Raw genomic sequence first — 16,290 nt, 5'->3', positions numbered from 1 at the left:
ACATTACTTTGCCAACAAAGGTTCCTCTCTTCAAAGCCATGGTGTTTCCAGTAGTCATGTATGGATGTGAGAGTGGACTATAAAGAAAGCTGAGTGCGGAAGAATTGATGCTTTTGAATTGTGGTGTTGGCAAACACTCTAGCGAGTCCCTTGGACTCCCTGATGCCGGGAGAGATTGAAGAAGGAAGGAGAACGGGACGACAGAAGATGAGATGGTTGGATAGCATCACCGACTCAATGGGACTGAGTTTGAGTAAACTCCGGGAGTTGGTGATGGACAGGGAGGCCTGGCGTGCTGCACTCCATAGGGTCCCAAAGTGTCGGACACGACTGAGCGACTGAACTGTACTGCCAAATCTCTTTTCCGACTCGCTTTCAAACGAATAAAACGGAATAAAATACAGGTCTCTGCTCAGTCGTGTCAGACTCTGCGACCCCATGGACTGTAACCCACCAGGCTCCTCTGTCCATGGATTTTCTCCAAGTAAGAATACTGGATTGGGTCGCCATTTCCTTCTCTAAAAATACAGGTCTAACGCCGGCAAAAACCCCACCACCCGGGAGTGACACTTCCAACTGCAGTTAACAGAGGAGTCCTCAGGTCCGAGGAGTGGTTAGTGGGGGCATGAGGTGTCCCGACAGCAGCCTTTACAATCGCAGGTGGGCCTTTCTGCCTCCCCGGAGCTCGCTAGGCGCGCCCCCGCCGCAAAAGACCCCAGACCACAAGCCCCGGCCAGCGCCCAGCTCCTCGGCGCTTGCCCCCCTCACCCGGCGCGCGGCGGGCAGCTTGCGACGTCACGGCAGCGCCGCGCCTCCAGGAAGGACCCTTTCCCCGGCTCCTCCTCCCGGCGCCTGCGCCGCTTTCTGGAAGCTTCGTTAAGGCGGTGGGCGCTTACGGTTGGTCCCTGGTCAGCCGCAATCCGCGTCCATCCGTCCTTCCCAAGCTCACGCAGACCCATCTACGGCTGCCATGCCCGAGAACGTAGCCCCCCGGACCGGGCCGCCCGCCGGGGCTGTCGGAGCTGCCGGGGCTGCCGGCGGCCGCGGGAAGAGCGCCTATCAGGACCGCGATAAGCCGGCCCAGATCCGCTTCAGCAACATCTCCGCAGCGAAAGGTATATCTCCCCGGCCTGAGCCGCGGCCCTCCGGGCCTGACTGTGCACTCTCACCCCCAGCCTTGGTTGGGCTGTTCGTTCAGGTGATCCGCTTTGGGCCTCTATAGAATAAGCTCAGTGCAGGGTTGCTTTCCTGTCCGCCGTTATTCCCGACCCCGAGTATGGAAGCCTTTGGACTGGCCCCATTCTGCGTCTCAGACGCCCATAATTTGCCGTCCCGGGGCGTGCTGCTTTCATCTTACTTAAGCAGCCGGGGCCCTCATGCAGCGGTCTACTGGTAGAATGTTTGCATAATACTTTTCAGCCTTTTTGTTTTTATTAAAATAGGGAAATACTTTCTGGTGCAGCTATTGAATTCGGGTAAACTCGCCGCACCTTAAATTGGGGCGGGGTCCATTGTACTTGGGGGTGGGAAACCGAGCGACCCACCTTGTTTGAGAATAATTACGAGGCTACGTTGTCCTCTCTGCACGTACAGCCAGCAAATGGAGAAAAGTTTGGCTTTTGGTGGGATTCAAGAAGTCCTGGGTTTCGTTCAGTTACGTTACTTCATGGCTTTGTGACTTTCAACCAAAGTTTTTTTTTTTGTTTTAACCAATGTTTTCTTCCGTATAAAATTGAGGATGGAAAAGTTCGCTTAAAAAAATTGTGAGGATTAAGAGACGTCGGGTTGAATGAGAAGAGTCTAGAAGCAAAAGTGAGAACAGAGGCTTAGTTCTCGTCCGTTATGTGTTTGAGTACAGGCAGTATTTCATTTGGGTTAGAGCATCAGGTGCCTGAAGAAATGAGAAGTGAGATCGGAAGGGTAGAGTGGGGCCAGGTCTTAAAGACCTGGTGCCCTTTGTTCTGGAGAGGGTTTAACACGACTCCCGCAGCTGCAGATTGTTTTTCAGTATGATGAGGTAATAGCTACCTTGGAGGGTTGCTGTAAGGCTTAAATAAGAAAGCATATGAGGAGCCAGGTAAATATATGTATACCTAGAGTACAGCCTCACAGATATTTGAGGTTATCTGTCCAGGGGACTGAGGGTATGGTGCTGCTACTGCTGGGAGAAACCAGGTACACTGAAGGAAGGATGGTGGAAGAAGAGAGACTAGGTTCGGGTTCGGGCTTAAATGAGTTGAGGACGTCAGAATGACTAAATGGTGAATTTAGGAGTCGTTTGAAAGTTCAAGAGTCTTTACCCGGAAATGAAAGTTGTTTGATAGTTATCTAGAGAGCATAATTGAGGCCTAGGTTTATTTCATTAGAAACAAGGTGTTAGATAAATTCTGGGGCCATGTTGGGGGGCTGGGAAAGCTATAGAATACGGTAGATTTTCAATAAACAAGATAACAAAATGGGGTGTTTACTTGGGCAAATTTGGAAACATCCCTGCACAGAGAATTGAAATTGGACAAGAGAGATATGCATATAGGAAGAAAAGGCCACTTACTTGTAAACCTGACCCTCACATCTTAAGTGAGGAGAGCTCCTGGAACAAAGGGGCACTACTAGACTGTCCAAGTCAGACAGAACCCTACAGACTGGTGGGAAAAAACTGTTGCCAGATGTATCTTCAGTGTAATTCATGGAGCCAGTTTTTTCTTTTGTTGACGATGTCAAAACAACACACACACAAGTAGTTGTGGTAGTTCTAGTACTATTGAGCACAAGTCATTTAACAGATAATACTGTGTACTACATAGTATGTTAACCTTCAAACACTTTTGAGGAGGTAATCAGCAAAAAAAATTTTATTTTTTGAATAGTGTGTCTTTCTAGAGGCTTCCCGTAGATGACTGTAAGGGTGTTCCTTTTTTTTTTTTTTTCCATTTATTTTTATTAGTTGGAGGCTAATTGCTTTACAATATTGTAGTGGGTTTTGTCATACATTGACATAAATCAGCCATGTATTACATGTATTCCCCATCCGATCCCCCCTCCCACCTCCCTCTCTACCCGATCCCTCTGGGTCTTCCCAGTGCACCAGGCCCGAGCATTTGTCTCATGCATCCGTAAGGGTGTTCTTAAAGTGAATTAGTCTGCTTTTAGAATCGTTGCCTTGTGGGTCCACTAAAATCACCTGAAAGGGTAATTATTGATGGCTGAATAAATAGGAAATGCAGCCCCCAATTATGAAATAATTAAGTAGAATATAATTTTTTAAACTATACCAAATATTTTCTCGTATGCTTTTTAAGATTATGTGTTGTTAACACAACCCACTGAAAGCATTATTCTAGTTGTGGAATATACCAAAGCAAATAGGGCTGTAGAATGTGCTAGGAGATCTAGCTTGTCCTGTTACTGCTGCTTGTTTTGTTTCAGAGAATGGGGACGGTAATGCAGTCCTCATTCAGAGCACATGACTGAAGTTATATTGATATTTATAGGAGGATTAGGTGACTTCAAAATTTATTCTGCCATGTGCAGGGTACAAATGCTATGTATAGTGACTTTAGCAACAAAAAGTGAAGTGTCATACAATTAAAGGAGTAAAATAATTATTTCTGTGTTCAGTAGATTTTTAGGTATAGAATTTTCTTTAGCAAACACAGTGAATTGTTATGTACCTTATTCTAATAAGGACAAAATGATTATTTGAGGGTAGAAGAAATGCTTTTGTCTTTAAAGAGTCTTTTTTTTTTTGCTTTCTTTCTATTTACAGCTGTTGCTGATGCTATTAGAACAAGCCTCGGACCAAAAGGAATGGATAAAATGGTAAAAGGTTCAATCATTCATTACTTGCTGAGGACTACTGTGCCTACTGAAAGCTCTCTATAGAGGGTTAAGATGTGCTGTTTAAAAAGTGAAGTGTTAGAAAGGCTTTGAGAGTTCAGAAAGAGATAGATTACTTTGGGATGAACGGGACCTAGTTATAATTCATATTTTATGATGATTCTTTATAATATCTTTTGCATCCCTTTTTTAGTGTCTAAGTTCCTTCACTTTTAAGTAGGAAAAAACCCAGATATTTCTCTTGTAAACTTGAACTATTACTGCATGTTCTTAAATCATTACACCAGGGTAAGGGAAAACAATTTGAAATTAAGTATTATGCAAACATAAGTTAACTTCTGTACAAGAAGTATTAAAATTAGTAGAGCTTTTAGGGTTTCACATTAATACTGGATAAAGAAAAAATGTTTTTTTGAAATACAACCTTTAAAAAACTATACTTTGCAGATTCAAGATGGAAAAGGTGATGTGACCATTACAAACGATGGTGCCACCATTCTGAAGCAAATGCAGGTGTTACATCCAGCAGCCAGAATGGTAAGTATAATTTTTAGGTGAGAGTTTTTTGGTTTTCTTTAAGTGTGTTATTTGATACTCAGTAAACAGTTAAATTTGTTCTATTTGATCACATGGTAAGTTTAAACATGTGAAAGTTTTTCTTTTTTATACTTATCAGGCATATTTTTAGGATATGCTGTATGCCTAGCATTATGTTCTTCATTTAAAATCAGAATAAAACATGATTCTCCTTTTCCACAGCAACGTGCCACACACATAAGGAAGAGAGAAAAACACTGTACTGTTAAAAAAAAATATTTGTACCAATTATTAGTTCAGTGGTTGTTAGCTGAAAGTAGAATTTTAATTGTTTGCAAAGTCTTGTGTTTAAACTTTCCCTGATACTTATTTTTAAAAACAATTTTTAATTCAACTACAAATCATAATGGTGATTCTAGTGTCAAGTGAGGAGTCAAAATATCAGCAAAAACAAATTCCTTAGAAATTCCTGTTAAAAAAATCCCTTTTGATTAGGTAAAGGTGACTGAAAATGAGTCAGGTTGTGCTTCATGCAGGGTCAGTTTAGATAAACTTGGCCAAGGATTTCAAACTAACAATCTCCTCTCATCTGAATCCTGCACTTCAAAGCTTCTGAATCTACAGAGTGCCCCTAGTTCTTGAAGTAATGGGAAGAAAAAACAACCCGTAGTCTGAACTGTAAATCATAGCTTCTTATAAAGTGTGTAAGTAGAATTTTGCCTGCCACAAATATATAGGTCATCATTTTTAAATGAAACCAAGGTGGACAAAAAATCAGAAGAAAAGTATATTGACTCTTATAGTGCTGATAATCAAGGTCTATAAGTGAACATGATGGTGAATGTCACTGATGTTGTGGAGTTAGAGATGTTACTGGGTTCTCATGAACCAGTTCTTCCTGAGCAACTTGACATGTTCTGTTCACCCAGCTGGTGGAGCTGTCCAAGGCTCAGGATATAGAAGCAGGAGATGGCACCACATCAGTGGTCATTATTGCTGGCTCTCTCTTGGATTCCTGTACCAAGCTTCTTCAGAAAGGTGGGTAGGACATAAGACGTGCTTTATTACTGAATAAAGGCAAAACTTATTAAGTAATAAATATTGACAATTTAATTTGAAACAGCTAATTTTGCTGTTTATCATGTGGATTAAAATTTTTTTTTTTTTGCTTCTGGGTCTCCCCCCACCCCACCCCACCCCTGGCTTTCCTTCTTTCCTTTTGAATGGAACTTCATAAAATTTTGCTTTTGAAAAATGCCTGGTTGGTGGTGTTACAAAACAGTCTATAGATGAGAAATGTGAGAGAACTTAGGAAAGAAAGTAAGGATTCTTGTTTTGGTACATACTGCCTAAATGTAGTTGTGATTGCTCAGTCACTTATTATTAATGTAGATTTATAGAATCTTTGTAAAGTAAAAAGTTTTTAGTCTTAAAACACATAATATGTAATTTATCTATTTCAAATTAAATATAAATAAATTATTAGACATATTAGCAGTTAAAGTTATTCAAACCATTATTAAGAATAATTTAAAATTTGAGTGCTTTGATGTTGCAATGAAGAAATTTTAAGTCATGTCAAATATGAAGTTTATCTGTTATTATTAATTAACTACCCTTTCACAAATGACAGGGATTCATCCCACCATCATTTCTGAGTCATTCCAGAAGGCTTTGGAAAAAGGCATTGAAATCTTGACTGACATGTCTCGACCTGTGGAACTGAGTGACAGAGAAACTTTGTTAAATAGTGCGGCCACTTCATTGAACTCAAAGGTGAGACAAGCACAATGGGATCATTGTAAAAGTACAGTTAAGTTCATCAGGAACTGCAACTTTTATTCTGTGGTTTTTGATGCTGTATAGTTCATAAATATTAACTCAGGAGTGGGTTGCTAAACTAATTTGCATAACTGAATTAGTTCAAATAAAACTAACTCAGGTCAAGGCTTTTAGGTAAGTTGATTTTACAGATGGGAAAAGAAAGTGAAGTTAACTAACTTATCCAAGACCCACTAATGAGAGATAGAGATGAGACTTGAAGCCCAGATAGGGCTGCCCATCATGGTCCATCTCTTAACCATGTTGCTATTTTTTTTTTATCAAATATAAGGCATTAATGTTATTTTCCGTTTCTCGAAAGTTCGTGTCACCTATTCTCTGTTATGTTGTGTGTCACATGCCCACTCCATTCTTTTTCCTATTCATCAGTATTATTTGAATGTTAAGTGGAAATCTAGATTGTATTAGTGATATTAAGTAATAGTGTTGATAAGTGTCCCCAGAACTAATTTAGACAGAATATCATAATGGTTACAAGCATTGGTCATAGAGCCTAGACTGCTTGGGTTCAGTGCCAGCTCCACTTAATTAAGCTGTATGTGTTAGATTTTTCATCGGAAGACTGAGTATATGAATGTAAAGTGTTAAAGCTACTGCATGACATAAAATTCATGCTCAATATGTTCTAACCATTACCTATTTTTATCAGCTCCTCAGCAATAGGGGTGCACATACATAACATCTGATCATAAATCCATTTTAAATACAAAACCTCAGCATAAAATTGTTCTTCTGGATTTCCTGTTGAATTACTAGTAATCTAGTCAGTCCTGACTTAATAAAAGAGGAACACAAACATATATTTTTATATGGTGACAGTCAAACTTGAGTAGAAAAGATAGTTCATCTGTAATGTTTTCTTACATGTACTCCATGTGTATGCTAAGTCACCTCAGTTGTGTCTGACCCTTTATGTTCTCCACCCCACCCAAAAAAGTAATTGAGATTACTTCTTGAATATCTGTATCATTAAAGTACTAGGACTTTCTCTTACAACATTTTATGACAACTTTTTTTTCTTTTTAATACTAGGTTGTGTCTCAGTATTCAAGTCTCCTTTCTCCAATGAGTGTAGATGCGGTGATGAAAGTGATTGACCCAGCCACAGCTACTAGTGTAGATCTTAGAGATATTAAAATAGTTAAGAAGCTTGGGTAAGCATCTCTAATTATAACTTTAATAAAAATTAATTTTCAAAGTAAACATAAGCTGTTTCTAAAATAGTTAAATGAAAAATGTAGATGAAAGTCATGTAAGTTTAGTTGTTTTATTTTCATGACAGCTTATATTAATGTGGAAATTTCAAGAATTAGTTTATATTCCCTAGTGATGGCAGACCAGTGGTGTGATCAGAGAGGTTCAGGAATGGGCCATTAATAAATATGAGTGAGGTTGAAGCACATTTTATCAGACAGATGATTTTTAATTTGTTTTTAGTCTATTAAACTTGGAGATTTCCCTCCCCTCTTAACTGTCTCTTCATTTTCTTTTTTCTTAGTGGGACAATTGATGACTGTGAGTTGGTGGAAGGTCTGGTTCTTACTCAGAAGGTAGCAAATTCTGGCATAACCAGAGTTGAAAAAGCTAAGATTGGGCTTATTCAGTTCTGCTTATCTGCTCCCAAAACAGATGTAAGTAAAACAAAATGAAGTTACTCCTTAGGTGTTTGACTAATAACAAAGATTTTTGCTGATTATTATAAAAATAGAAAATGCTGATATTAATACTAGTGATAGAAAGCTAGGATTTAAAAATAATTAGTAAAATCAAGACAGAAGTATAAAATATTGGATGCCACATGTGATAAATTCAGTTTTATTTGGCTCTTTATTGAAATTGAGCGTTGACTTCTCAAATGAAGACAAATAATGATAAGGATATGTATGAAACAGTAAAACTCGGCTATGTGAAAGTGGGAGTGTAAGGGGGATTTCCAGATTCTTTGTCTTTATGTTTGCATAGTGGAACTTTTAAACCAGTTTATTGTTTTTATTCCAAAAAGGTGATTTTTTTTTTATTTAACATATTTCCATATCTCTTAGTGATAAGTACCATTCCCTAAAGGAGTGGCTGATCTTTGTCACCTGATTCAGGTTTGCTCTCATTTCATATTGTATTAGCATATAGGTTTCCTGTTGAGTCGTTTGTTTCCCACGTTTTAACCCATATAAAAATCAGTGTTCTTTTATAGGTCTTAAATATAATAGTACTTGTCTTTAGTAATTGTTTTCAGCATATCAATATTTTTTAACCATAGAATCAAAGGGACACAATTGAAGTTATTTCAGTAACATGTAAATTTTTATGAGAATTGACATCCATGAAATAGGATAATCATTTTTACATTTAATGATTTCCAAAACATTGTAAAAAATACCAGTGAAGTGTATAGATAAAAGTTAAAAACCTGAGTTATGTTTCAATGTATATTCACTTTTCTAGACTTTTTCTGTGTGTATCTATGTAATCTCTAGTTTGGTGTGATTTTCATTGGATTTATACTATGCATAATATTTTCATTAAAATTCTCATTTTTTTCTTAAGAACTCTTAAAATTCAAATTATTAATATGTTATTTATCTGAACAGATGGACAATCAAATAGTGGTTTCTGACTATGTTCAGATGGATCGAGTGCTAAGAGAAGAGAGAGCTTATATTCTAAATTTAGTGAAGCAAATTAAAAAAACAGGATGTAATGTTCTTCTCATACAGAAGTCTATTCTAAGGTATGGGGCATATTATTTTGTTCACCTGTTAATGATAATTGATTTTGGATCCCTTCTAGCAGTTTTTTAAGAAGCATTAGGGGTGGGTTAAACCACTAGAAATCTGGAACAGATCTGCATTTTAGGGCATTGTTGTATTCTGGTAAATGACCTAAAGTGAGTTCCCTTCTTGTTACGATAATTTAAGTGTGGGATATAGGTCCTTCTTGACCAAGATCCTTACTATCAAGTAAAAAGCTACCTAATATAGCTAAAATTTTAGAGGTATTTATTTAAAGGGCCATGCAGTAGTTAGCCTTGAAATTTTAGAAGTTCTTTTGGGGGGAATGCTGGATAGTCCATGGATTGAAAGAATTCTTTAAAGTTTGAATTGATGCCTTCTTGAAGAAACTGATGTTTCAGTGTTTTCTTCTAATAGGTAGACACATTCTCATGTACTCTATATGTTATGTCAGAAAGTATTGTGGATCTCTTGATACAGACACCTTGTTGAAGAGTTGGAATACCTGGTTCTAAATTCAAGTTACATAATAGCTAGTAACCTCAAGTAAATTGCTCTCAAAACTCAGTTTACTTATCTGTAAAACAAGGGTACTGATATCTACCCTTCAGTATCAGAGGGTTGTTGGGGTGTGGGAGTCATTCCAGATAGTTTGTGTAAAAGTGTAAATTTGTGGGTCTTAAACATAATTTAGCATCATAGTTAATTCTAAATTCATGAAGTATCAATTGTTAACTATCAGAAGAATGATGACAGTTACTTTTTGTGTGTTTTATAAGTAGTGTCATTGGGGTACATTTAAAATATTATCCTTTAGAAATCTTATTTAAAAACTTTGAGCTCATAAACTTTGTCAAGCTGTTTAAAGCATCTCCTTTCACAAATAAATAATTGTCCATTTAAACAATAGTAAAATTACAGAAAACCCTAAGGAATTAAATAGCAAAATTTCTGTTCTAAACCAGTATTGACGTAATCCCTGTTTCTGTATTTTAGAGATGCTCTTAGTGATCTTGCATTACATTTCCTGAACAAAATGAAGATTATGGTGGTAAAGGATATTGAAAGAGAAGACATTGAATTCATTTGTAAGGTAAAATATTCCTAATATCTGTATATGTGAAAATGTTCACTAGTCAGACATCTGAGTTTGTGAACGTGACTATTATTCCTAGACGATTGGAACCAAACCAGTTGCTCATGTTGACCAGTTCACTGCTGACATGCTGGGATCTGCCGAATTAGCTGAGGAGGTCAGCTTAAATGGTTCTGGCAAACTGATCAAGGTAACTATTAAAATTAACTTTCTAGTTGCTTGGGATTTGGGGTTTTTTTTTTAATCCTTCAAATAACCTAATTCTGGAGTTTGTTTACTAAAGATTACAGGCTGTGCAAGCCCTGGAAAAACAGTTACAATTGTTGTTCGTGGTTCTAACAAATTGGTGATTGAAGAAGCCGAGCGTTCCATCCATGATGCTCTCTGCGTTATTCGCTGTTTAGTGAAGAAGAGGTAATGTTAAGTTACTAAGTAATTTTTGATCATTAAAACTTCCATATTTTGATTATTAAGATTTTAAAGATTTTTAGTATTATTTAAACTTTAAAGATTATTAAGCTTTTAAATAAATTATTATTTCTGTTGGATAAAATAAGCTAAAAATACATTTGTGAATTTCAGAGCACTTATTGCAGGAGGTGGTGCTCCAGAAATAGAGTTGGCCCTGCGGTTAACTGAATACTCACGAACATTGAGTGGTATGGAATCCTACTGCATTCGTGCTTTTGCAGATGCTATGGAAGTCATTCCATCTACACTAGCTGAAAACGCTGGCCTGAATCCCATTTCTACTGTGACAGAACTAAGAAACCGGCATGCCCAAGGAGAAAAAACTACAGGCATTAACGTCCGAAAGGTAATTTAGACTTTAGTTACTGCAGAAAATGTTGATTCTAATGTAAAATACTAAAAGCTTCATAATTGTCTATGGAATGAAAGGCTTTGTAATTAGAGTAACCTTCAATTAGGATACAAAACCTGCAGGTTATTTAATGTATGCTAGTAAGTGAAAATGAAGATGATGCCTTGAGTGAGAAATAGTATTTTGTTCATTAACCCTGCCATTTTATGATTGTACAACTTTAAATCTATGCTTTCGTTTTCTTGGTTGTAAAAACAGGGACTATTACTAGTTCCCTCATGGGCCTGTGAGGATTAAATGGACTACTAAACAAAGTTCTTAACAGAGATGCCTGGTGTGTAGTTAACCATTGCTGCTGTTGTGAGCACCAGCCTGGTGTAGTTACACAGGGTAAACACACAGAACAGTGGTGATTTCTCCTGTTGTGTTGTTTTAGTAACGTCTCCTTTTATTGAGAAGACAGGTAACATGTAATGGGAAAGAATGAACAAGGTGATTTTTTTTTTTTAATGGTTGAAGCACGTAGAACTCGAGGGCACTACCTGGTTAGGGAAAGTTTTAGGAAGCTCTAACTTTGGTTTGGTAAGGGAAAAAAAAGTTTCAGATGGGGAAGCAGTGATTTTCAGGTAAGAGGGACCGAAAAATTAATTCATTTTGTTTAGAGAGGAGGGGATGTGTTGATCATATAGTGGACTTTAAGATTGGAAAGACTGGATAAAAGCTAGAATGAAGAGTCTCTTGAGTTGTTGATGAATGGGTGGGGTGGCTGGGTGTTTGTTTTTTAATTCCAGTAGTTGGGAGTTTTTGTTTTTTGTGTGTGTTTAAACCAAGAGGATAAGGTGATGAAAAGAGTAATTTAAGGAGAGAAGAAAGGAGACAGGATTGCCTATTAAGACCAGCAGCAGTAATCTAGGATAAAGGTGAGGGAATAGTGGCAGCAAGAGTCTAAGAGTGGAAAGTGAGAATGATGTAAAGACCTGGTAGACTAGACTTGGCCAAATTCAGAATTAGGAATCAGATGATTTAAAACCTCATAACTTGTTTCTTTAATTGAGATAGTTGATTTAGAGTGTTAGTTTTGAGGGCTTCCCTGGTGGCTCAGTGGTAAAGAATCTGCCTGCCAATGCAGGAAACATGGATTCAGTCCCTGGGTTGGGAAGATCCCCTGATGAAGGAAATGACAACCCACTCCAGTATTCTTGCCTGGAGAATCCCATGGACAGAGAAACCTGACAGGCTACAGCCCATGGGGTCACAGTCAGACAAGACTGAGCAACTCAACAACAAGGTTCAGATATATAGCAAAAAAAAAAACCTTATAATTTTTAATAACTATCATCTGTTTAATTTTTGCCAGGAATTTTTAAATAAAAGATACAAGGAATTGTTTTGGAGTTCAGATTGGGAGAGTCCAGCATTAATTGAGTTTTTCCAGATTTTAGTTGAAAAACAGCCTCTAACTTAGGGAAATGCTTAGTAGAGAGGATCTGACTTGACTAGACTACAGGAAAACTAAGTTTGAAAGGCTTTGAGGTTTACTGGTAACAATGTAGTTGGTGATGTGTATTGTTATAAACACTAACAGTAGCTTGTACTGGCTTGCAGGGTGGCATTTCCAACATACTGGAGGAGCTGGTTGTCCAGCCTCTGCTGGTGTCAGTCAGTGCGCTGACTCTGGCAACGGAAACTGTCCGGAGCATCCTGAAAATTGATGATGTGGTAAGTATATACAGGCTGTGAATTTCCTACAAGGGCAGAAAGGCATATTTTTGAGGAGTTGGGTTGGGGGCAGTAAATGTTAGTTTGCCAGTCATCAGGGTGAAAACAGTTCATACTTCTAGTATTTTCTCACCTATAAAAATAAGGAAGTTTGGATAACCACTGTAAACATCTTCCATCCTTAAAATTGTGTCCTTACAGGTTTTGAAATTTTTCTCTTTTCAGGTAAACACTCGGTAATCTGGTGAACACTGGCTGACTAGCACAGTCATGGCCACTAATGGTGCAGCTGGAGTGAAAGAGCACCTTGGCATTCCTTGTTGTTTCGAAGATTGTTTCTTTTATGAATTTCTGGTCCTGGTCTTCCAGTTGGCATTTGCTTGAAATTGTATTGACACAGTTTAATGAAAATATTAAATATATGGTTTCAAAAAGCAGGTTAATTTATTGCTGTCCACTCTGCATTATTCCCCACTCTCTCCCAACATTCTGTTACTTCTGATTCACTTGAGAAATCTGTGTGAGGAGGGAAAAAAGGAGTTAACATTTGTCTGTTAAATTCTTAAGGACTTAATGCTGGGTACTTTTAAGTTTTATGTTAGGTTGTGGTTTTTGTTGTTCTCCTTTTTGGCTGCGTGGCATGTGGGATCTTACTTCCCCTACCAGGGATGAAACCCACACCCCCTGCATGGGCAGCACAGAATCTTAAACACTGGACTGCCAGGGAAGTCTCCAGTTTTGTGTTTTTTAATAGAAATATTGAGAAGGAATAATGGCCCGATATGCTCATCACCCTGATAAACCCCCATTTTCACTAATATATATGCTGTTTGAAAAGTTAACAGTATAGAAAGAGTGAAAAATGAACGTCTTTCTCATGCTTACCCCTTTTTCCAAGAACAACCACTGTTAATTGGGATTCCTTCTAAAAATAAAAATATGCATATATGTAACAAATTTTGTTTGTATAAATCTTTTCTCAGTGGTTTAAAACATCTTAAGAGTACTATAAAATTTAACTAGTTCTGTCCTTGTTTTAGTCACCATCTAGTCTATATATAGCTTAGTGGTCTTTTTTTAAACTTGTCAGGCACTCCTTTATAAACGCTTTCATGGCTTGTGATAGCCTTTGGATAAAGGCCAGACCTTTAAGGTGAATCACAAATTGAGCCTTACATAATTCATGATTACTTTCAACATCTTTTGTATTATATATACATCATATATATAATTTTGTTTTATATATATATATATGAAAGCAGTGGATGGAGGGGGGGTACTCCTAAAGGTTTTGGAGAACTTCAGCCAATCAGTATGAAGTTCCTTTGTATCTGACAATTCCAGTAGTTAATTAAAATGATTAATCTGGTAAGTGGTAAATTCAGATAAGTCTTTGGATAGTCTGGAATTTAATAGTTCGGTATTTCTCTTTTTAATGGGTATTAGGAGCTTGCTGTTGGAAAAGAATCATCTTACAGCTCCCATAAAATGATTTATAACATAAAAACTTTTAAGTCAAAATACTGTAGCCAGAATTATTCATATTAGAACTTTTAAGAGTTATTATGTGTGTCTGTGTCTTAGGCTATACCTGTGTATCTAAATATGTTTATATTTAAAATTTTGTAAAAGGAATGCTAACAAGACAAATGTTAGTCATTAAGTTTGATATAAATTAAGCCACTACTTAGGGTTTGATTGGGTTTTACAAGTTTATAAAATTTGTAAGTTAATGTTTTGGGAAGCACAGGTGCTTAATCACTGAAAGGCCAAATGACAAAACTCAAAAATAGTGGTCTGATAGAGTTAAATAATTCTAAAGCAATGAAAGGAAAATTATCCTGTTAAATATTTAAGAGGTACGCTTTTAAATAGGAAGGATGACTATCCTAATGAGAGAAAGGTTTTGCATACTTTCTTCCTCTTGAGTACTATTTATTTTTTCACTCTCATTTTATTTTTTTAGCCACACCCCATGGCTTGTGGGATCTTAATTGCCTGACCAGGGAACTCAGGCCCATAGCAGTGAAATCACTGAGTCCTAACTACTTGACAGCCAGGGAATTCCCACCCTAGGTTTTCATTAAACAGTTCACAGAACAGTATGAACACCTATACCCTCCAACTATTGACATTTTGTCATAGAAGACAGTTCAATAATATAATATATCCCTAAAATCTTGATACACAAAATTGTGCAATAGAAACCACAGGGCTTAGAGAAGAAATGTGGTTGGAGAGAACCCCGAGGCTTCATCAACACAAAAGGAACCTGATCAAATAGTTTCACAAACAAAATGGTTAAGAATTAACATTTACATATGCCTCTTGAAAAACACCAGAAAATTGAAGTGGCTGTTGTAGCTAATGTCATTGCAAAGTAGTAGAAGGAGGGTTATATGAAACCTAGGTTGCAACACTGGATGTGTTGAGTTTGGCTTATAAAAGTTAACGTCTCAGGTTTTTGAGGTGTGTGTGAACTTTGGTGTGTCATGGGGCAGTTTGATTCAGATGGATGCATTTTTGTGTATTCACATCTTTCTTGAAATCAAGCAAATGTGAAAAACATGTTGCTGAAGTTGTTCACTTCCCCACTCTAAAATTTCTTGTGTTTTGATGGTTTTGACTATAATGTATCAGGTGTGGACCCCTTTTTAAGTTTATTGAGCTTTTTAAAGGTACAGAGTAATAGTACCATCAATATTGCTGAATTAAGATAGGGATCAAAGGTTCAGTTAGATACAATGAGTGGCTAGAAGTTGTAGGACAGAGTAATAGAAAACGAAGCTTTACAGAAATAGTTCCCAGAGACGTGTAGAGGTGTAGTCGAGTCTTTGGCTGAGTGTTTCTGTAAACACTCAGTAAAACTATATAGAGTTCAGAGAAAAACCAGTGAAAAGTAGTAGACTGAATTTATGGTGGCCTTGGAATAGTTTAAATTCTTATTAGATTGGAGAAACCTTGTAATAGGGAATGAGTAGAGCCTTCAGAAGAGTACAGCCTTAATAGCAAGACTGAATTAGCCATAAAGATCACTCTGGACTCTTCACAACACAGGATTTCTCTAAAGAATCAAACCAATCCCAAGCAACATCTGTATCTGACCAAAGCTTAAAATTCTTAAAGGATATAATAGTAACAAAATCCAGTGTCTGGCATTCAACAAAAAAATCATCAGTGTGAATGGATACAGAAGATGTAGTATATATACAATGTGATACTACTTGACCATTTGCTAAGTGAAATAAGGGACAAATACTGTATGATATCACTTATATGTGGAATACAACAAACGAGTATCACAAAAAATTTAGAATAACGGTTACCAGTGGCAAGAGAAAGGAGGGCAGTATAGGGGTGGGTAAGAGATGTAAATTATTAGGTATAAAATAAGAGATACATTGTACAACAGCAATATAGCCAATATTTTATAATAACTGGTGTAACTAACCTTTAAAAATTGTGAATCATTATATTGTACACAGGTAACATTGGATAGCAACTGCACTTCAGTTTTTAAAAGGGCATCAAAATGAAAAATCATGCAAGTAAAATAAAAGCACAGTAGAGAGTAAAGACTGATAGTGAAAGACTGAAGGCTTTTTTGCTAAAAAAAAAAAAAAAAAGAAGCAGCCAAGGATGCGCACTCTACCACCCCTATTCAACATAGTACTGGAAGTTCTAGCCAGAGCAGTTAGGCAAGAAGA

At 37.2% G+C, this 16,290-nt stretch overlaps 1 protein-coding gene across 1 annotated transcript; it reads left to right on the top strand.

Annotated features, from left to right (window-relative positions):
* The first annotated feature begins 832 nt into the window (after positions 1-832).
* On the top strand, positions 833-13,540 carry CCT4 (chaperonin containing TCP1 subunit 4). The gene is made up of 14 exons (XM_020891630.2): positions 833-1,115; positions 3,767-3,819; positions 4,285-4,374; positions 5,304-5,412; positions 6,008-6,150; positions 7,249-7,370; positions 7,715-7,847; positions 8,805-8,944; positions 9,942-10,038; positions 10,121-10,231; positions 10,325-10,455; positions 10,624-10,858; positions 12,470-12,583; positions 12,809-13,540. The coding sequence occupies exons 1-14, from the start codon at positions 971-973 to the stop codon at positions 12,821-12,823; spliced, it is 1,638 nt and encodes a 545-aa protein (XP_020747289.2). The 5' UTR covers positions 833-970; the 3' UTR covers positions 12,824-13,540.
* The last annotated feature ends 2,750 nt before the right edge of the window (positions 13,541-16,290 follow it).

This window comes from Odocoileus virginianus, chromosome 2 (genome assembly GCF_023699985.2).
Source record: "Odocoileus virginianus isolate 20LAN1187 ecotype Illinois chromosome 2, Ovbor_1.2, whole genome shotgun sequence".
NCBI lineage: Eukaryota > Metazoa > Chordata > Mammalia > Artiodactyla > Cervidae > Odocoileus > Odocoileus virginianus.
The sequence above is the reverse complement of the archived record's forward strand: the minus strand, read 5'-3'. Positions and strand labels throughout refer to the sequence as shown.

What these genes read in the sequence shown, in the direction of transcription:
- CCT4 (XM_020891630.2), top strand. Translation starts at nt 971, where the DNA reads ATGCCCGAGAACGTAGCCCCCCGGACCGGGCCGCCCGCCGGGGCTGTC. An exon ending in CCACTTCATTGAACTCAAAG is followed by an intron (nt 6,151 to 7,248) that starts GTGAGACAAGCA and finishes TTTTAATACTAG; the next exon opens with GTTGTGTCTCAGTATTCAAG. An exon ending in ACATTGAATTCATTTGTAAG is followed by an intron (nt 10,039 to 10,120) that starts GTAAAATATTCC and finishes TATTATTCCTAG; the next exon opens with ACGATTGGAACCAAACCAGT.